The 21,668-nt window shown below is 47.4% G+C and overlaps 2 protein-coding genes across 2 annotated transcripts; one reads left to right on the forward strand and one right to left on the reverse strand.

Annotated features, from left to right (window-relative positions):
* Positions 1-5,024: 5,024 nt before the first annotated feature.
* Positions 5,025-14,885, reverse strand: PROKR2 (prokineticin receptor 2). Its single transcript, XM_011975356.1, has 3 exons — positions 14,869-14,885; positions 12,296-12,885; positions 5,025-5,785 (listed from the first exon to the last, which is right to left on the reverse strand). The coding sequence occupies exons 2-3, from the start codon at positions 12,751-12,753 to the stop codon at positions 5,089-5,091; spliced, it is 1,155 nt and encodes a 384-aa protein (XP_011830746.1). The 5' UTR covers positions 12,754-12,885; positions 14,869-14,885; the 3' UTR covers positions 5,025-5,088.
* On the forward strand, positions 13,986-16,091 carry LOC105536068. Its single transcript, XM_011975348.1, has one exon. The coding sequence runs from the start codon at positions 15,008-15,010 to the stop codon at positions 15,890-15,892; it is 885 nt and encodes a 294-aa protein (XP_011830738.1). The 5' UTR covers positions 13,986-15,007; the 3' UTR covers positions 15,893-16,091.
* Positions 16,092-21,668: the final 5,577 nt, after the last annotated feature.

Raw genomic sequence — 21,668 nt, forward strand, 5'->3', positions numbered from 1 at the left:
CAAGCAAGTAAGAATTTTTGTAAATCAGAATTAAGTTTTGCTTAGGCTAATATTACAGTGTGTTTGCATTTTCTTATCTTTTCTTTTTGAGATGGAATCTTGCTGTATCGCCCAGACTGGAGTGCAGTGGTGCGATCTCAATTCACTGCAACCTCTGCCTCTGGGGTTCAAGCGATTCTCCTGCCTCAGCCTCCTGAGGAGCTGGGACTACAGGCATGTGCTACCATGCCAGCTCATTTCTGTATTTTTGTAGAGATGGGGTTTTGCCATGTTGGCCAGGCTGGTTTCGAACTCCTGACCTCAGGTGATCTTCCCATCTTGGCCTCCCAAAGTGCTGGGATTACAGGTGTGAGTCACCGTGCCGGCCTGCATTTTCTGAGAGTGCAATGATTGGGCTGAAGTTGAGTTTGCTGGGTGGTGATAGAAAGAAACGTTGGTTGAAGCTTCAGTCAGAGAAACAAATCAACAAATAATAAAAACAACCAAACAAGCAAACAATTCCTTCTCTATAAAAAATTAGGAATTGGTCAAATATGCATGAGTCAGTCCCAAACCAGGTACCATTTGTATAGCTACCACTTCAAAATGAATCAAGAAGAAATGCAGACGTGTACATACAGTCACCACAAACGTATAACAATACAAACAGATTCAGAAGTGATATTTATGCAGCACTAGGGTGCTATTCTGCAACATGCAAGGAAGACTGTCAACACTTCTAAGACCACGGGGATGCTGAGAGTCTTGGGGTCACTGAGAATCTGAGGTTAAGTTTCCCAGATTATAACCAAGAACAGGGATCCCTTTGTGTTCCACTGTAGACAGGGTACACTGTGAAGAGTTCAGGAGTCTTTCGAAAGACTAAGTCTTTTGTAATCTTCCCATATTATAACCAAAGAACAGGGATGAAAAAGTGTGGCTATTTCTCTAATAAATCACAGTGGATGGGGTTTCCAAATAAACTCCCTCCAAATAAACTGTTCAATATCACTTCTCCATTCTTATCATGTGCACAGTTGAAAAGCACATTCACAAACCATGGCCTCAATGGGCTCTCCCAACAGTCTTGCAAGGTAGGAAGGGCAGGTATTTTCATCATCGCCACTTCATTAAAGCAAAACTGAGACACAGAGAGAAAACATCATGAGTTTAAGACTTGAGTCTTAGAGTTAGAACCTGAAGCCAGGTCTTTGGATTCCAGGTAGAGTTCCTTTTGTAAAAGAGGGAGTGTTCTAGAAAGTGGTCCAGTCCTTAGCAAAATCTCCACACAGATTATGTTCATTGCCAGTGGCAACCTCCACTTCTTTCTCTGTCCTCTTTCCCCTTCACTCCAGAGCCCCTGAAATCCTTTGCACCGAGGTATCAAAAATTGACACCTCAGGATTACCCATCTCCGACCAAATAAAATAAGCTTTCAAGCATCAGTGGGAAAGTGATTTTTAGGTTCTTTCCTTTCAAATTACACCATTGTGGATAACCACATAAGGCTGGGCTGACTATAAGATTTTTTTTTTTTTCTTGAAGTCGAAACCCTAGAGAATGTCCTGGGAGGCAGTAGGAGGTGGGTGGGAAAGTTCAATGTGATGGCTTCAACGCTCCTCCCATGGTGCTGTAAACCCTGCACTGCCAAACTTATTGTTACATTTCCATTGTGTCTAAGGGCCTTCTTCTGTAGCCATTTTGCTGTTGTTGTTTTCCTGAGACAGAGTCTCATTCTGTCACCCAGGCTGGAGTGCAGTGGAACCATCTCAGCTCACTTCAACCTCTGACTCCCAAGTTCAAGCTATTCTCCTGCCTCAGCCTCCCAAGCAACTGGGATTACAGGCTCCTGCCACCACACCTAGCTAATTTTATATTTTTAGTAGAGACAGGGTTTCACCATGTTGGCCAGTCTGGGTTAAACTCCTGACCTCAAGTGATCCACCTGCCTTAGCCTCCCAAAGTGCTGGGATTACAGGCATAAGCCATCATGCCTGGCCTGTAGCCTTTTGATATTCCTGCACTGATAAGATACAGAATTAGGGAAGATGGAGGGTGAACTATCTATATATCTGGAGATATCTTGGGGACTCCAATAGCTTCTGCCATTTTGTTATGTTTTTAAATGTTTTTGATTGTAATCAAATCAAATGTTTTTGATTATAGTAGGTAATGAGTAAATGTCAGTTCCTGCTGTCCCTGTCTAATCTCATTGGTGTGGTTTGCACACAGTATGTGTTCAGTCCATGTCAGTTGCTGCTCCTTGTGTCTAATCTCCTTGTTGGGATTGTGGACACAGCAGGTGTCGAGCAGATGTCAGTAAATGTCAGCTGATTTGGTTCATGTCTAGTGTCATTGTATGTTATGACTTTGCAGTGTTGGGCTTCTTGAGGGCATGGGGGAGGCATGAACACAGATGTCACTTCCCATGCAGCCTATGAACTTGGTTGATGGTGGGTGATGCTTTGAGTACTGGACTGGGGTTTTCTGTTGTGTGACACCAGGGGGTCACTTCAGCCTGATACAGTCCACCTCTTCTGTGGCGGGCACCCCGTTGGTTCTGAGGTCAAGCTCGGCGCTGGACTTGCTCCCCCGCTGGGAGGGACGCCAATGCAGCAGCATCATCTTCTTGAAGTACTTCATGGTGTTGTTCTTGACTGTCACAAAGCACACGGTGTTGATCATGCTGTTGCTCATGGCGATGCACTCGACCACGTAGAAGGCGGTGAGGTAGTGCTTTTCCTTCACGAACACGGTGGGGAAGAAGTCACGAACGATGGTGAAACCGTAGAAGGGTGCCCAGCACAGCACATAGGCTGTGAGGATGCACATGAGCACCAGGACCGTCTTCCTGCGGCAGCGCAGCCGCTTGCGAATCTGCTCCGTCTGGAACCCAGGGACTGCCTTGAACCAGAGCTCCCGGGAGATCCTGGCATAGCACAGGGTCATGGTGACCACGGGGCCCACAAACTCAACACCAAAGATGAAGAGGAAGTAGGACTTGTAGTAGAGCTGCTGATCCACGGGCCAGATCTGGCCACAGAAGATCTTCTCCCTTCAGTCAGAGAAACAAATCAACAAATAATAAAAACAATCAAACAAGCAAACAATTCCTTCTCTATAAAAAATTAGGAATTGGTCAAATATGCATGGGTCAGTCCCAAACCAGGTACCATTTGTATAGCTACCACTTCAAAATGAATCAAGAAGAAATGCAGACGTGTACATACAGTCACCACAAACGTATAACAATACAAACAGATTCAGAAGTGATATTTATGCAGCACTAGGGTGCTATTCTGCAACATGCAAGGAAGACTGTCAACACTTCTAAGACCACGGGGATGCTGAGAGTCTTGGGGTCACTGAGAATCTGAGGTTAAGTTTCCCAGATTATAACCAAGAACAGGGATCCCTTTGTGTTCCACTGTAGACAGGGTACACTGTGAAGAGTTCAGGAGTCTTTCGAAAGACTAAGTCTTTTGTAATCTTCCCATATTATAACCAAAGAACAGGGATGAAAAAGTGTGGCTATTTCTCTAATAAATCACAGTGGATGGGGTTTCCAAATAAACTCCCTCCAAATAAACTGTTCAATATCGCTTCTCCATTCTTATCATGTGCACAGTTGAAAAGCACATTCACAAACCATGGCCTCAATGGGCTCTCCCAACAGTCTTGCAAGGTAGGAAGGGCAGGTATTTTCATCATCGCCACTTCATTAAAGCAAAACTGAGACACAGAGAGAAAACATCATGAGTTTAAGACTTGAGTCTTAGAGTTAGGACCTGAAGCCAGGTCTTTGGATTCCAGGTAGAGTTCCTTTTGTAAAAGAGGGAGTGTTCTAGAAAGTGGTCCAGTCCTTAGCAAAATCTCCACACAGATTATGTTCATTGCCAGTGGCAACCTCCACTTCTTTCTCTGTCCTCTTTCCCCTTCACTCCAGAGCCCCTGAAATCCTTTGCACCGAGGTATCAAAAATTGACACCTCAGGATTACCCATCTCCGACCAAATAAAATAAGCTTTCAAGCATCAGTGGGAAAGTGATTTTTAGGTTCTTTCCTTTCAAATTACACCATTGTGGATAACCACATAAGGCTGGGCTGACTATAAGATTTTTTTTTTTTTCTTGAAGTCGAAACCCTAGAGAATGTCCTGGGAGGCAGTAGGAGGTGGGTGGGAAAGTTCAATGTGATGGCTTCAACGCTCCTCCCATGGTGCTGTAAACCCTGCACTGCCAAACTTATTGTTACATTTCCATTGTGTCTAAGGGCCTTCTTCTGTAGCCATTTTGCTGTTGTTGTTGTTGTTTTCCTGAGACACAGTCTCATTCTGTCACCCAGGCTGGATGGAGTGCAGTGGAACCATCTCAGCTCACTTCAACCTCTGACTCCCAAGTTCAAGCTATTCTCCTGCCTCAGCCTCCCAAGCAACTGGGATTACAGGCTCCTGCCACCACACCTAGCTAATTTTATATTTTTAGTAGAGACAGGGTTTCACCATGTTGGCCAGTCTGGGTTAAACTCCTGACCTCAAGTGATCCACCTGCCTTAGCCTCCCAAAGTGCTGGGATTACAGGCATAAGCCATCATGCCTGGCCTGTAGCCTTTTGATATTCCTGCACTGATAAGATACAGAATTAGGGAAGATGGAGGGTGAACTATCTATATATCTGGAGATATCTTGGGGACTCCAATAGCTTCTGCCATTTTGTTATGTTTTTAAATGTTTTTGATTGTAATCAAATCAAATGTTTTTGATTATAGTAGGTAATGAGTAAATGTCAGCTCCTGCTGTCCCTGTCTAATCTCATTCGTGTGGTTTGCACACAGTATGTGTTCAGTCCATGTCAGTTGCTGCTCCTTGTGTCTAATCTCCTTGTTGGGATTGTGGACACAGCAGGTGTCGAGCAGATGTCAGTAAATGTCAGCTGATTTGGTTCATGTCTAGTGTCATTGTATGTTATGACTTTGCAGTGTTGGGCTTCTTGAGGGCATGGGGGAGGCATGAACACAGATGTCACTTCCCATGCAGCCTATGAACTTGGTTGATGGTGGGTGATGCTTTGAGTACTGGACTGGGGTTTTCTGTTGTGTGACACCAGGGGGTCACTTCAGCCTGATACAGTCCACCTCTTCTGTGGCGGGCACCCCGTTGGTTCTGAGGTCAAGCTCGGCGCTGGACTTGCTCCCCCGCTGGGAGGGACGCCAATGCAGCAGCATCATCTTCTTGAAGTACTTCATGGTGTTGTTCTTGACTGTCACAAAGCACACGGTGTTGATCATGCTGTTGCTCATGGCGATGCACTCGACCACGTAGAAGGCGGTGAGGTAGTGCTTTTCCTTCACGAACACGGTGGGGAAGAAGTCACGAACGATGGTGAAACCGTAGAAGGGTGCCCAGCACAGCACATAGGCTGTGAGGATGCACATGAGCACCAGGACCGTCTTCCTGCGGCAGCGCAGCCGCTTGCGAATCTGCTCCGTCTGGAACCCAGGGACTGCCTTGAACCAGAGCTCCCGGGAGATCCTGGCATAGCACAGGGTCATGGTGACCACGGGGCCCACAAACTCAACACCAAAGATGAAGAGGAAGTAGGACTTGTAGTAGAGCTGCTGATCCACGGGCCAGATCTGGCCACAGAAGATCTTCTCCTGGCTCTTGACAATAAAGAGGACGGTTTCTGTTGCAAAGTAGGCTGATGGGATGGCAATGAGAATGGACACCATCCAGACCAAGGCGATCAGGAAGGAGGCCGTTTGATAATTCATCCGTGGTTTCAGGGGGTGAACAATGGCGAGATATCTAGTGGGGGAGGGAAGCCAACAGTAGTAATGATGAATGCTTGGAAACATTAGTTTTTAACTAACCCCAAACATACACTAAAGCAGACATAGTGGCACAGTGAATCCTCATGTACCTGTTAGCCAGCTTTAACAAGCTTCATCTTATTTTAGCAACATCATTTGGCATAGTGGAGTGTTTTAGTGAAAACAGCACAGGCTTTAGGTCAAACAGGCTGAATAAATCCTGGCTTTTCCCTGGATTGGCTTTGGGGTCAGGGAAGAATTATCCAATCTCTCTGATTTATTTCCTCAAATGCAACCTGGAATAAGATGATACTTACTTTGCAGGGCTACTGTGAACACTAAATGTGGTAATTTTTGTAAAATACTTTGTATATAGTAGGTGTTCAATAAATACTTATAGCCTGTTATCATTCTTAAGCATTCTATTATACCACCTTGGGTTTCCATCTTATCATTCTGCCCAAGAACATATAATACTCTCAAAGCTCTTCATTCCAAATAGCTCACGGTTTAGGTGAAGGAAGGGCTTGTGGCCCCAGAAAGAGGTGGGGGCCTTTCTCAGGACAGTGGGCAAGAACTTGCTTCCCCTCCCATGAGCTGTCATCCTGCGCTTCAGAGCCGAAGAGTCAAGGTGGGCTTGTGGTGAAATCTAGGGACTCTAATGAAAAGTAAATGCCTTGCCCAAGCTCACATCATACAGGGATCAGAATCCAGGCTCTTGATACAAAGCTTATGCTCCCACCTCCCTGGGCCATCTTGTGCTCAAATGAGAAGGTGTGTGAAGTCACCGTGACACCATAAGTATTTACCCTTGCCCTTTCCAATGAGCCACACTGTCTGGGAGAGAGACTGGAGCCCTTTATGGGAAATGAGCTCATTTGTGCGGATTGAATACTTTCTTTCCAGAGAGACTTAATGACACCTATTTAGACACTTGGTGCCCTGGCATCATTTCTGAGCATCTTATGGTTGGGGTAGCGAAGGAATGCTTTGGGATAAGGTAGATGAAGATAAGAGGCACGAAGGACAGGGAGGAAACAAATGAACCCTAGAAATGAATGTGTACTTCATACCTGGAGCTTGAGTCAGGTAAGAACAAGAGCAGGATGCTCCCTGTAGAAAATTCTATCCCACTTGCCTTTCCTTTGTGATCAGATCCTTTAGTCATTCTTTCCAAGTCTCTGACTGGACTAAGAAGGCCTTCTGTCACGTTATTTCTTCCTGTCCCTGCCAATATTTCTGCCACAAAGTTGTTTTATCTTCTCTTGCCTGCCCCCTGCCTGCTAGTAGCTCTGATCCATTGAATTCCATCAGAGATACCAAAGCAGCACGGCTCTCTCCAGCTTTTGACTTTCTGAAGATCTAGGATGAAGCTGGATCCTATCCCAACCACTGGCTGCACCCTACTGAGGCATATTCATATGCACAATGGTTGCTGGGGTTCTTCACCCATGCATGTGACCTGGCCTTACCAAATTAACCTGCATGACCTGCCTGTGTGGTACAAGGCTGACAGGGCTGGAGAGTGGAACAAATGGGCAGGCCCATTCTTGATGGGGGCAGGGACATCTCACAATCACTGTCTCTCCGTGATGACTGAGTGAATTAGTCTCCTATTGCTGCTTGTAACAAATTACCACAAACGTAGTGGCTTGAAACAACCCAAATGTATTATCTTATGGTTTTGGAGGTCAGAAGTTTGACATGGTTTTCACTGTGCTAAAATCAAGATGTTTGCAAGGCAGCATTTCTTTCTGGAGGCGCTGATGGGGAGAATCTATTTTTGCTGCCTTTTCTAGGGATGCCAGCATTCCAGGGCTGATGACTTCTTCCCTGTTCAAAGCCAGCAAGGGCCAATCAAGTTTCTTGCATTGTATCACTGACACAAACTCTTCGGCCTCCCTCTTCCACAGTTAAAGATCTTTGTGATTTCATTGGGCCCCCCCAGATAATCCAGTATAATTTCTATATTTTAAGATCAGCTGATTAGCAACCTTAATTCCATCTGCTACCTTAATTCCCCTTTGGCATGTAATGTAACATGTTTATAGATCCTGGGGATTAGGATGTGGTTATTCTTGGGTGAGGGACATTATTCTGCCTCCCATACTGAGTCCAAAGTCCTTAGATAATGCAGAATAAATTCATAACTTTATAGCTCTCTATCTGGCTCCATCATGAAAAGTATTTCAATAAACCATGCCAAAGGGAATTTCCACATTTCTCCTTATTCTGCTGTTAATTCCTAAATTCTCATTCTTTTTCCTCCAATAACATCTTCCTCATTGTATGATGTTCCAAAATTCAGAGTTGTCATCAAACAAATCAGAAAGCAATAACACTGGCCTAAGAGTTATTCAGAAGACCTGGATTCCAGCCGTGTACCTGGACTCAAACTGTGTACTTGGATAAATCACTTTTGGTTGGGGGACCTAGTTTCTTCATCTGTGAAGTGGGGATAATTAATAACATCACTGACAACCTCTAAGGCTTTTTGTTATTCTGAGAAGGTAAACATACATAAGGGATGTTGAAAGCTATTGCACATTGTTTAAGCTAATCATTTCCTATGACTCATTTGCTGGCAAAAGGGACATCTGCAAGGTCTTTATTTTCATCTGTCTGCTTGGATGTGTTTCTTGAGGCCAATCCTTTCCTTCTAGGGTACCTATAACTTGAAATAGGACCTCTTCTGGGCTCCTCTCTGGATGGACCTGGCTGTGGCATATGGAAACAGCATTGGGTGGCCCTTCTGATATTTCCTTGTAGTAGGACAGGGAGGCCTGTGCTTCTCCCATCCTACGTGTGTTAGAGTACACAGGCCTATCTAATTCTGGGATTGGCTGTGCCCAGTGATAAAAGCCCCCTTCTCCAAAATATGCATCATCAGGACAAAGGTGAGAGTTTGGTCATCCATCTTTCTTAGCATTTTGCTTTATTTTTTTTCAATTAGTTTAGAACCTGATTGGAGAAGAGGATCCTTACCCTTTCTCCCTGTCCTACCACCTGCCACCTGTACAGCATTTCCAGAGCAGCTCTCACCAATGACTTACGGGGAGCTGGTGTATAAATACCCCAGCTCCTTCCTACCTCCCACCGCTAGAAGAACTCTCTGTAGAGCTGTGATCTATGCTGGCTCCATGAGTCCCTCAGCAGGAATATGCTCTAGTTGCCCACAGTGAAAGCTTGTTTAATTACTTCTTGGGTGTTATCTGCACATAAATCTTTGTCTCAGAGTCTGATTTGGGAGTAACCCAAGCTAAGACACAGGTATAAGTCTCTGTGCCAGGCACTGTGGAGAAAGATAGAAAACATAATTATTGTGCTTAAAACACATTGTCTCCTGGAAAATACTATCAGTATCTCCATACATAGCATGAGCTTAGAAAGAGAGCAAATTAAAGATTGATATCAGATTACAAGGGCCCTGGAATGCTAGGCTCAGGATTTGACATGTATTCTGTAAGCACTTGAATTTCTAGATATTTTGTAAGCAATGAAATGTTTCAGGAAGATCCATCAATGGTGATATTCCTATGCTTAATATGGATGACTATGGATTTCAGGGGACAGTCAGGAGCCCCTGGGGAGTGAAAAGACAGGTTAGAAGAGCATTATGATGGCCCAGGTATGACTTTCTAAGAGATGAAGCTGGAGGGAGAGCTGCCATGACTTGGTATATGGCTGAACACATGGGGTGGGGTGAGTGGAGGTAGGACAGGGAGAAAGGGTAAGGATGATGGTAACTTTTCCCTGGTTGGATGGCCGAGAGAATGATGGAGCTGCTGATGGTGCTGGGAAGTTGGCTGGGGCAGAGTTGGTTTGGGGTGTAAAAGGACTCACTCTGTTGTCTGTGGTGTTGCAACAAGGCAATTGTTTCCCAAGAAACTCCAGTGTCACAAAAAACGAAACCAAACCAAACCAGCATTATAAAGACAAAGGTTTCAGTGGGACAAGGCGGGATAGGAACAGTACTTACTCTCGGTGATGGTTAATATTGAGTGTCACCTTGATTGGATTGAAGGATACAAAGTATTGATCCTGGGTATGTCTGTGAGGGCATTGCCAAAGGAGATTAATATTTGAGTCAGTGGGCTGGGAAAGGCAGACCTACCCTTAATCTGGGTGGGCATAATCTGATCAACTGCCAGCTTGTCTAGAATATAAGCAGTCAGAAAAATGTGAAGAGAGAGACTGACCTAGCCTCCCAGCCTACATCTTTCTCCCAAGCTGGATGCTTCCTGCCCTCAAAGATTGGACTTCAAGTTCTTCAGTTTTGGAACTCGGACTGGCTCTCCTTGCTTCTCAGCCTGCAGATGGCCTATTGTGATCACGTGAGTTAATACTTAATAAACTCCCATATATATATATATGGAATATGTATACACACGTATATATATTCCATTAGTTCTGTCCCTCTAGTGAACCCTGACTAATACACTCTCACTTTAGTGAGCATCAGAATCACTTGAGGAATTAGATAAAAATGCAGATTCCTGGGACCTCACCCAAGGGATTCCCATTCAAGAGGGTGGGGTGGAGCCCAGGAATCTGACTTTGTATCTTTCTTTTCTTTTCTTTTCTTTTTTTTCTGAGACAGAGTTTCCCAGGCTGGAGTGCAATGGCGCAGTCCTGGCTCACGGCAACCTCCGCCTCCCAGGTTCAAGCGATTCTCCTGCTTCAGCCTCCCAAGTAGCTGGGATTACAGGCACCCGCCACCATGTCCAGCAAATTTTTGTGTTTTTAGTAGAGACAGGGTTTCACTATGCTGGCCAGGCTGTTCTCAAACTCCTGACCTCAGGTGATCTGCCCACCCCAGCCTCCCAAAGTGCTGGGATTACAGACATCAGCTGCCGCGCCCGGGCTAACTTTGTATCTTTCTATCAAATGATACTTTGCACCATTTTCCCTGGAGAATTTTGTGCAGTTGGTTGATAGGTACACATTTCATAAGGGCTGGTTTCGGGGCTGGAGAGCCTCAGAGTTGTAGTAAAATCGTTTTTCCTGTAGGAATCATATTATACAAAGGAAGAAGGATGCTTCCTACACCCGTCTGTGTATTTTATTACCAAAATGAAAAATATTAAACTGGTTGATTAAAGAGAACAAACCTAAGCAGCACTGAGAACAGGGGAAAAATTTAAGAGTTGAAAAGATGAAAGGAAAAAGGATGACTAAGCAGATCATCCTAATGAGCACAGCTTACAATGGCGGACAGCAACCAAGAGACACAACCAAGAGACAGCAACACTGTCACCTGGCATGCCTGTATCTGAAGCACATGTGGTATCTGGGGGCATGGCCCACAGATGGGCCACTCAGCAGCCTCAGTCTTGCTCATATCTGGCGGAGCAGAACACAACTGGAGAAACATGAGAAGGTGACCACTGCCCCCTCGAACAGAGCCAGTGATGGCCCGATGCCGGCCTGCAACTGTTCACATAAACAAAACGTGTGTAAGGTTTGTCATAAACTGCTATTATACATTTTACTTTAAAATTTAAAATAGAGCAAGGGTTGGTGATGAGGAGTAAGTTCTAGTGTTCTACAGCACTATAGGGTGAATATAATGAACACAATTTATTATATAATTTCCAAATAGCCAGAAGAGTGGATTTTGAATGTTTCCAACACAAAGTAATGATAAACGTTTGAGGTGATGGATATGCTAATTACCTTGATCATTACACATTGTATACATGCATAGAAATATCACTCTGTACCCCATAAGTATTTACAATTATATGTGTCAATTAACAATAATAAAAGCAAAAAATAAAATAATAAATACATAAAGGAAAGGAAAAAATAAAATAGAGCAAGGATTTCTGGAATATCTTATGCAAATGTATGCAAATGAGCACACCAACATATGCAGAAAAGCAAAAGCAAGTGTGTCCTTTCCTCTTTTGCACAAACAAACCCTGTTATCTCATTTTAAAATAAGCTCTGCAACAAAGTCTATCAGAAACAACAGCACATACGGTATGATTTCTTTTTTATGATGTTAAAGAACAGGTGAAACTGAACTGTAATGATAGAAATCACATTGGTGGTTGCCTGGTGGGGGAGGATTGACTGGTGAGGAGCACAGCTGCAGGTGATGGAAATGTTTCACATCTCCACCTGGAGGGTGGCTACAGGAAAAGCTTGGTATGTGTTCTCCTGACTGGAAGCTGCCCTAGTTAACTCTCATGTGGCTTCTAGGTAGTAGCTGCCTGCCGTTTTTGCTTTCCCTTTGTGTTGATGCCACACAGTCATGTGGCCTGCCTGTATCTGAAGCACATGTGGTATCTGGGGGCATGGCCCAGAGATGGGCCACTCAGCAGCCTCAGTCTTGCTCATATCTGGGGGAAGAGAACACAAGTGAAGAAACAAGACCTCCTCGTGCCCTCCAAAGACTGGTGAGCATTCCTCTCTGGAGCAATGCCAGCCTCTCAGAGCCTAAGTGAGGAAAGAGACAGCCGGGCCCAGCCCCATCACTCACCCCACCCACCATCCTCACCTGTCAATGGCGATGGCCAGCAAGGCATTGGTGGAGACGTACAGGGAGACAGTGCGCAGGTAGTTGACGGAGGCACAGAGCACGTGGCCATGCTCCCAAGAGAGCTGCCTTACCACGTAATAGTCCATCTCAAAGGGGCAGCAGATGATGGCCACCAGGAAGTCAGAGATGGCCAGATTGGCAATGAGCAGATTGGTGAGGTTGCGCAACTTCTTATAGCGGGTGAGGGCAGTGATAAAGACAAAGTTACCAATGCCACAGACCAGCATGATGCCTGCCAGTGCAATGCCAATGACGATCTTGGCTGCGAAGAAGGTCCTGGTCTTGGTCATGTCCTCATCCTCATCCATAGGGAGGTCGTAATCACCATAACTGAAGTTAAAGGAGAGGGAGGAGGCATGGTCTTGGGGTGGATTAAAGTTGGGTGCAAAACTGGTATTTCCATTCTGGGCTGCCATGGTGATGTCCACAAGAAAAGCGGTGTGAGGGAGGTGCAAGGGGTGGGGGTCCAGACCTTCTGCTCTTTCAGGGTCAGTGAGCCTAGCACCCTGCCCAAATCCTTGGGGAGAGTTGACTCGCCATCCTGGATCCTGGAAGGAGGCACAACCAGTGGACAACATGCAGGAGAACATCTGGTCACATTCCCTGAGTTCCCCAAGTATAGGCCAACCAGACCCACCGCCTAACCAGATGGAACTACCCAGGATGCCGGGAAAGGAGACCTGAGATCCGGAAGTTGGGAAACCCTCAGGGGCTGCCCACCTGTCGGGAAGGATGGCATAGGATGGATCGGACTCTCCAAAACTCTCAAGAAGAATGTGCACCTTTGCCCTTTGCCCAGGGGCCAGAGCCTGTTGGTCTGCCCAGTCACATCCTCCAGTCCCAACACATCAGCTCCCACAGGGGCTTCTGGAATGTTTCCAAGGCTGCTCCCAGGAGCTGGCCAGGCTCCTACAGCTGTCACAATGTCGTGGCACCTGTTGGCCAGGGACAATGAAGCAGGAGGGCCAGGATGCTGCGGGGTCTTCTCTCCAAAGCAGGACACCACTCCCTCTGTACTAACCAAGCCATAGACTTGGAAATCACCAAGTTCATTTTCACATGGACAGACTGAGTCACCCTGGGCCAGTGATGTATGCTCTCGGAGTCCTAATCTTCTTGTAAACCAAATTCCTGCTGCCCAGTCCAGCACCTGGTACATAGCGGGGGCTGGACAGGAATCTGTTGAGTGCATGACCAGGAAGCTGTAGGTGGAGGAGGCTGGGATGGGGTGGAGGAGGCTGGGATGGGGTGGGGGAGGGGAATTCCCCCGCTGCTCCCCTGTTCTTTGGGAACCAGCTTGAGAAAGAAATCTTCTGCCGCCCTTCCCACCCTACTCCAACTTTGGATCTGCTCCCTGACCTCCTTCACTTGGCCCTAGTTCTCCACCCAGAGTCAACCCTGCCTGAAAGGCACCATGTCCTGTCACCAAGGTCTCAAAACAGGGAAAATAGTCCCTGAAGCCCTGAGCCCGCAGGAGATAGGGCACCGCAGGGTACAAGGCTTCACCGAAGGGTTGGAAAAAGAGCTCAGACCCCAACACCTATAGAAAGGGGGCCCTGGCTGTCCAACTGTTAGTGGCCTTCCCCTCGCCTCTCAGCACACCTGGAAACGACTTCACATGTGGGCGCCGCGGGATGCTGGGTCCCAACTGAACAACGCGTTTGGTCCACTCCTGCGAGGGGAGGAGAACGCCGAGGGACAGGAACTGCGCGCCAGCAAAAGACATTCTAACCTGGGGTGCGCCCGCCAGCTGCTTTCCCAAGGTGAAAACCTCCAAGAGGCGAGGTGCAAATCTCAGTGGCGTCCACACCCGGAGCTGTCTTCCCTCCAGGTCGCCCCTCCGTCTCATGCGACCAATCCCTGCAGCCTTTGCCCAGCCTGGGACCAAGAATTGGGAGTCCTATCCCTCCTCGGCTTTCTAGTCCCCTAACCCAAGATGAGAGGGCGCGCGCCCGGGCTGGGACAGATTCAGGCCGCATTTTCGTAGATTGCACTCTCCGCCCGGGAGCAACCCGTTCCAGCAGCCCCCTTCCCGCCCCATCAACGCGGCCGCGCGGTCGGTGTCTAGAGGCGACATCCTGGCTAGGACAGGAATCAAGCCAAAAATTCAGGCTCGAGAAGCAAAGGCTGTGGGACCTCCTGGCTGGAAGAAAACGGCGGGTGGGTGGAGGATGCGGTGCGCGGGAATTTCCCCACGGACGCTTGCTGTTTTCTGCTCACCTTTCAGGAAGGTGCCCCTCTACCTGCGCCCTGCGCTGCACTTTGGAGCTCGCCCTCGAGCTCAGCTACCCGCTGACTCCCTCCGCCCGCGCCCGCACACCACAGACTCCGCTTACCGTCCCCTACCCCGTTCTAGAGGGCCCAGAGGGGATTGCCTGAAACCAACTCGCCTGCTTCAAGCCAGCCCCGAGAGTGGCGGGAGGCAAACAGCCAGAATGCCCGAGAAAAAAGTGGGCGTCGGAGGCCCTTGTCCTAGCGACTCCCCCACCGCACCGAATGAGTCCCGGGACTGCAAGGATCTAAGCCCTTACCTGCCTCGGCGCCTCCTTTCTGTGCGCTTTGAGGCTCCGGAAGCCGGATCGAGGGTCACAGGGTGGTTGGGCGCGGGCAGGCCACTCGGTTTGCGCCTCGAGGACCCGGACTTGCACTTGCAGAGCCGCTGCGTGGGGGATGTCCCTCTTTTTCCCTCCGCCCGGCGCGCTCCTCCGGCGTGTGGCGGTCTCTGGGTTCCAGCTGGAGTTGGCGCTCCGCCCCCACAGCTCTTCCCGGCGTCTCAGACCTGTGCACCCCACCCCGCGCTGGACTCCGCCCCGGGGTCCCCGCCTGCCTCCTACTCGAGGCCGAGGGTGGGTGCCCAGCTCCCGCACCCCACTGCGTGCTCTCGGGCTGGTGCGTCCAGGGCGCGGGCACCGTAGGTCCGGCCACGCTGACGCGAGTCCCCGGGCAGCGGGGCCCTCCCCTGGCAGGGATTTCAGCGCCTTCGCATCCCGTCTGGATCGGACCACAGTAGCCGGGTTTCGACCGTGCGCTTTGGAACAGGGAGCACCGCCCTCTGCCGCCAGCTGTGGTACCGCACCCGGGTCGCGCGCGCAGGAGCGGAGAGTCCTGTCCTCCGGAGGTGCCCAGTGCCAGCGTCCGCTCCCACTTGAAGGTGACCCTTTCAAGGAAAGCCCGGCTCCGACAAATGCGGCGTGTTCCTTTGGGGATGGCGATGAAGGAGGAGGCCCCCAGGAGGAAGCTGGGGATGGGGGCAGTTTGCCCTGCTCAAAGTCCCTGAAGTCTTCACCCAAACTTTGCGACGACCACCACTATCAGATCCCATGGCCCTGCAAAGACAATCCCAGGAGTGCCTCAGCCTATCTGTCCGGAGAGTCCGGAGCCCTTTACTTTGCTTCTAACAGGTTCGAACTCCTCCTCCCACGACCTCCCTGGTTAAACACAGGAACTGCCCATTCAAATGACTGGTGCCCAGGAAGCTCTGGGCGTACAGGATTGAACCTGTGGCAGGACTCTGAAGGCCTGAAAAGGTGTTTCCCGTCGTTAAACCCCAGCTAGCGGATTACTGGCAAGTGGGAACATGGACTTCACTTTGTCAGAGCTTCCCATTGTTTTCAAGAGAATCTGGAATTTGAGAACTTTAAAAATACTCTTTGGGTTTGTTAAAGCAAAAATCTTGTTTTGGCCAAAGAGAACCTGTCTCAGACTGAACACAGTCCACAATGCTGCCAATTAAAAATTTGTGGGTAAATGAACTTCAGACCCTTTCTGGTGGTGACATTCTGTGATTCTGTCTTTCCTACCTTAAGTGGAACTGACCCCACTCTCCCCACCTCTTAGCATCTCTTCCCGCATGATCAAAGGCAGGAGAGCCAGCTGTTCGCTTTCCCCCTGGGGAGGGGCTGCGATTGAGCAGATGTTCTACATGGTCAGGGCAACCTCCAGATATGGAGGCAAAAGAAGCTCTGTTGCTTGAGGAGGGGAGATGATGGGGTGGCCAGTTACATACCCTGGACACATTCTTTGGGGTAGTGCATACTTACCAACTTCAGCTAGAGGCTTCCCCGCTTGTGGACCATGCCTGCCCTATTCAATGGAGCAAACAGACCCCTGGGACCATCTGCCCGCTGGGACTTTCATGGAATCCTCTGAGATGAGTTAAGGCATGGTTACTTCCACACAGATTTGGCAACCCACAGATGTCGTTGTAGTAACTCCAAGTCCTGACCACCCTCAGCAGAGTAGGAGCTTTCTCTGGGGATGTACATGTGGTCCCCAGGGAGACAGTGGGTGCTTAGAAAACAGTGCAACAGAGTACTATGGGGAGTTGTCTTAGTTTGCATTTCTCCCGAGGAGACTCCCAGACAAAGACCTGAGTGCAGGTAGTTTATTGGGAGCGGATCCCAGGAAGCACACACAGATGGAGGGGAAGTGAGACAGGGAAGGGAGAAGGGCCCATACATGGTATGCTAACAAGCAGGGTGCCACTGGGGCTCACTCCAGTTGATCTGCAGACCGTGTGGAACATGCCTCATGGTTGTTCACAGCAGCCATCAATTCCTACCCCCCACGGATGGACAGATTCCCTGAGGGCCAGAATTTCCCTCACTTTTGAGTTGTGTCCCGGTGTGGTGCAGAAGGCCCAAGGCTAAAAAGAAGTGAGCGTCAGGCCTTGGGTGGGAGATGTCATGGTGCCTGGAACTGCATCTGCCAGTGAGTCCAGGTGAGCAGAGGAGATTCTGGGCAGGCCGTCACTCTCACAGCTGCTACAGGAGGGCAGCAGAGGGACATTCCCTTCAACGAGGCAGGCAGGAGCCATACTTCCGCTGGAGTTCATAGACTGAACTGGGTGTGAACCCAGAGAAACTGGGTGGGCTGAGTGGGATTTTGAGAGGAGCTGGAGACTTTGCATTATGTACTTGGAGGCAACTGACGTCCCCACTTGGGCTCACAAAGCTGGTAAGAACTGGGGAACTGGAGGTGACTTAGGTGAAAATTATTAACGGACTTCCCCTTCTAGTCAAAGAGATTTCTCTCATTGCAAGCCCAAAGTCTCTTCTCCTTGTCTCTGAAAGAGTCTTCTCTCTGAAGTCTTTCTGGGTGAGAGAGGCTTAGCTGAACTACATGATAAAATGCTGAGGGAGGGGAAGAGGCAAAGGGGAGGAAAGAAAATCTATGCAGGCTGGAGTTGCTGCAGAGCCTCAGGGGAGGCGTTATCTACAAACAACTGGACCTGAGGAAAATGGATGAGGTAAGGATACTTTGATACAGGGCCAGAAGATTATATGTTTGAATCCGCTTGGGAGACACGAATAATAAAAATTTAACAGGTATAATATTTTGACGACGTTAAATCTGAATGTTTTTTATTATTCCATGGCAGCCACTCCACTAGTATAAATCCAGGAAATTGGAGTGGGTTAACGCCGCCTCAGAATAACATCTCTCAAAGCTGTTCCCTAGGAGGGAGGGTTGAATTGGTGGGTCAGCCTGAGATCATCAGATGGAACCACGTTTAGGATCCCCCCCTCCCACCGCACTACTCAGAATATGTGTCAGTGTGTGTATAAAAGGGAGAGAGAACTCAGGGTTTGTCAGGTAAATTTGATTTTCAGATAATTTCTTTTACATTACTTTTACTATTTATTTATTTTTTTACTTATTTATTTTTTAGAGACAGGGTCTCACTCTGTCACCCAAGCTGGAGTGCAATAGAACAATCGTAGCTCACTGCAGCCTCAAACTCTCAGGCTCAAGCGATTCTCCCACTTCAGGCTCCTGAGTAGCTGAGACTACAGTCTCGAGCCACTGCACTTGACCCCAAATTTATTTTTATTTTTACTTTTTGGGGGCCTGGACTTTCCAGATTCAAGCAGTCTTTCAGCTTTGGCCTCCCTAGTAGTTGGAAATACAGGCGCCCACCACCACACCCAGCTATTTTTTTTAGTTTTTAGAAAACAAAATAAAAACAAGAAACTAAGTCTTGCCATGTTGCCCAGGCTGCTCTTGAACTCCTGGGCTCAAGCGATCTTCCCGCCTCAGCGTCCCAAAATGCTGAGATTATAGGCGTGAATCACAGCACCTGGCCCCTAAATTACTTGTGACATTTGAATTATGTTTCTTGAAAGTGACTCCTTTCTAAGACAAAGCCACATGGGTCTTCAGGTTTATAAAGGTTTTACATGTAAACTTTTTTAATTGTAAAGAAATGAATATAGATTCTCTGGAGCTTGATTTGCCAATACATATTAAATAAGCCTTGAGGCTGGGCAGAGTGGCTCATGCCTGTAATTCCAGCACTTTATGAGGCCAAGGTGGAGGGATGGTTTAGGGTCAGGAGTTTGAGACCAGCCTGGGCAACATAGTGAGACCCTGTTTCCACAAAAAAATTTTTTTTTTTAATTAGCTGGGCCTGTGGTAAATGCCTGGGGTACTGACTGCTTGGGAGGATGAGGTGGAAGGATCACTTGAGCCCAGAAGTTTGAGGCTCCAATGAGCCATGATCACATCACTGCCCTCCAGCCTGGGCAACAGAGTAAAAAAAAAAAAAAAAAAAAAAAAAGAAAAGAAAAAAGTCTTAAAAATGTACCTCCCTTAAACTTTAATCTAGAAATTCTATTTTTATGACTTTATTCTGTGGAGATAACGAACAAAGCAGGTAAAGATTTCTCTAGAGGGATATTGATAGTAGTATTGTTTAGGATAACAAGAAATTGAAAACAACACTATTCTCAAGAAAATGACCTCAAGTTATTTTTGTGCGTTTCTGTGTGTCTCTCTGGGAGTAATCAATCAGCAAATCAAGAATGTGCCCTTGTTTTTGACGGCAGACATATTGTTAGGTAAACTTTTTAACCTTGAAAGTAAATGTAATTAAACTCTATGACTCATAGGTGGAAAAGACAAAGCTTAATTAATGGTTCAAGGTGCGTTGACTCTGGTGCTACCTTCCTTCCATCCAGCTGGCTTCCACGGGGTTCTGCAGAGTGACTCTGTAGGATACACCTGCTGACTCACCTGGCCCAGGTATTTTTCCCTCTTTGGCTTCCATCTGCCTCTAGGGGAGGAAGGCGATAGTCAGGACTGAGACAAGATATCAAGGTCAGTGCCCGCCAGCCATGCTCCCTGTCTATGGAGAAAGACCCAAGAAAAAGGTAAGCTTAAATGAAAGCCAGAGAGCTTTTGGTCAGAAATTTGTAATTGCTGTTAAAACTGTTTCTGAAAAAGATGTTTTCTGAGCCCTCAGAGAGAAGCGGTGGTAGGAGGAAGGTGGGTTGAGACAGCAAAGTTCTTGCAAGAAGCAGCTCCTCGATGCACTCAAAACTGGATTCTATGATGGATAGTTTAGTTAATGAAATCCCTTCATGGAAACAACTTTGTTCACTGGCAGGGCAGATGAAGGAGAGGATGGTGCTTTAACTAATAAGAAAGACTGAAGGCTTCCACGTTCAGATCCATGTTTGGTAGATTATAGAAAGGCTTTAGTTTTTTTGTTTTTGTTTTTGTTTGTTTGTTTTTATTTGAGACGGAGTCTCGCTCTGTCACCCAGGCTGGAGTGCAGTGGCACGATCTCAGCTCACTGCAAGCTCTGCCTCTGGGTTCACGCCATTCTCCTGCCTCAGCCTCCCTAGTAGCTGGGACTGCAGGCGCCCGCCAGCACATCCAGCTAATTTTTTGTATTTTTAGTAGAGACGGGGTTTCACCATGTTAGCCAGGATGGTCTCCATCTCCTGACCTCATGATCTGCCTGCCTCAGCCTACCAAAGTGCTGGGATTACATGTGTGAGCCACCGCGCATGGCCAGAAAGGGTTTAGTTTTATAAGGAGGCACTTGGGTATCAATTTATGTTGAGCCTCATCTTCTCTGGCTTGTCCTCTTCCAGCTGAAGACCCTCTATCCAGGTGTTCACATGCTATCTTACCCTGAGCTCAGGAAAGGATGAAAACCCCCTCCTTTAGGTATGTCACGTGAGGTCAGAGGCAGGGGGGGTTTGGGAGCACTCAGGTGGAAAAAATTCACATAGTGTAGACATTTGGAAAGTTAAAAGTCAAATTCTTTGCCCGCTTTCCACAATGCAGCCCCTGAGAGGCGACCCAGTTACCTGGACTTTGTAAGTTCAAATGCAAACAAAACGGGCTTTGGGTATGCCTGGGCTCATTATGGGAGGAGTCAGGAGAGAGAGAAAGCCATTTTCACTATGAGCAACATGGAGCTCTGAGTTAGTTAACCTGGATATTTTGAAAAATGTGACTTTGGTTTGTGCCCTGACGTGAACTAAGTTGTCTTGGGTTGGATTCCCCTAAAAGCGAATCTTGAGACAAAGATTTGAGTCATGATGTTTACTGTTGTGGGGTGGGGAGTAGGGTTAGGGTTTACATCCTGAGTGTAGAGTCATGGGTTGGGGCAATTCACCCCACCCACGATGGGTGGGTGCTGCAAAGTGACCTGCAAAGGGCACGGATGAGGGGAGAGGTGAAGAATGGGGTCAACCGATGCAATCCCCCCATTTAGCTCCCGCGTCTTGGATCCCAGAGTTGCCTGCCTTGCTCCTTCAGCATTGCTCTGATTCTGTGAGCCACCTCATTGCTTCAGTAATTTCTCTTTTTAGCTTAATTTGCTCAGAGCTGAATTCTGTTGCTTACTATCAAGGAATCCTAACAGATCCAGATTCAGACAGGTTAAGTTTTAAATGTCACACAGCTGGTGGGTGGCAGAGTTGGGATTCAAACCAGATTCCAAAATCTAGGCTTCTTCCACTACACTAACTTGAGTGAAATCTTCCTGTCTTAGGAGGAGTGTGGTATTGAAGCAAGAACTGGAAAAAAATGGGGGAGGAATGAATAAGCTTCCTAAGACCCACATTTGCCCCTGGGGCCAAGGACATTCCAGCCCAGATGGCCTGGTATTGACAGACCGTAATGGTGGCTCTCAAATTTGAGTGTGTATTGAGACCTTTTTCAAAATACACATGCCTTTGCCCCATGCTGGGAGATTCGTACTCCACGTATCAATTACACTTTCTTGGCTTCTTTGAGTATTCATTCTTTGTAGGAACCAAGGTTCCTACAAAAAAAAAAAAAAAAGGAAAACTGAAAACACTCTGATGGAAATCATTGACTCGAAGAAATGGACCTTAATGAATCCTGCCTAGAAACAGCAGAACATCTTCCCAACAGAGGGACATTTTTTTTCTCTCCTGTGATATTGTGTATCAGCCAAGATTGTGTGACTGCTTTTCTTTCTTTCATTTTAAAAACAAAACATTCAGTTTGGGGCTTTTCTCCGACATTTAATTCAGTTTGTACGTTTTTTGAACCTCTACTAGTTGAAAAT

This window comes from Mandrillus leucophaeus, unplaced genomic scaffold, assembly GCF_000951045.1.
Source record: "Mandrillus leucophaeus isolate KB7577 unplaced genomic scaffold, Mleu.le_1.0 Scaffold101, whole genome shotgun sequence".
Lineage (NCBI taxonomy): Eukaryota > Metazoa > Chordata > Mammalia > Primates > Cercopithecidae > Mandrillus > Mandrillus leucophaeus.

Bases quoted from the DNA above. Each gene is read 5' to 3' on its own strand.
- PROKR2 (XM_011975356.1), bottom strand. From the start codon at position 12,753: ATGGCAGCCCAGAATGGAAATACCAGTTTTGCACCCAACTTTAATCCA. The intron at 5,786-12,295 runs GTGAGGATGGTG...CTCCCCCACTAG, and splicing joins CTGGCCATCGCCATTGACAG to ATATCTCGCCATTGTTCACC.
- LOC105536068 (XM_011975348.1), top strand. From the start codon at position 15,008: ATGTCCCTCTTTTTCCCTCCGCCCGGCGCGCTCCTCCGGCGTGTGGCG.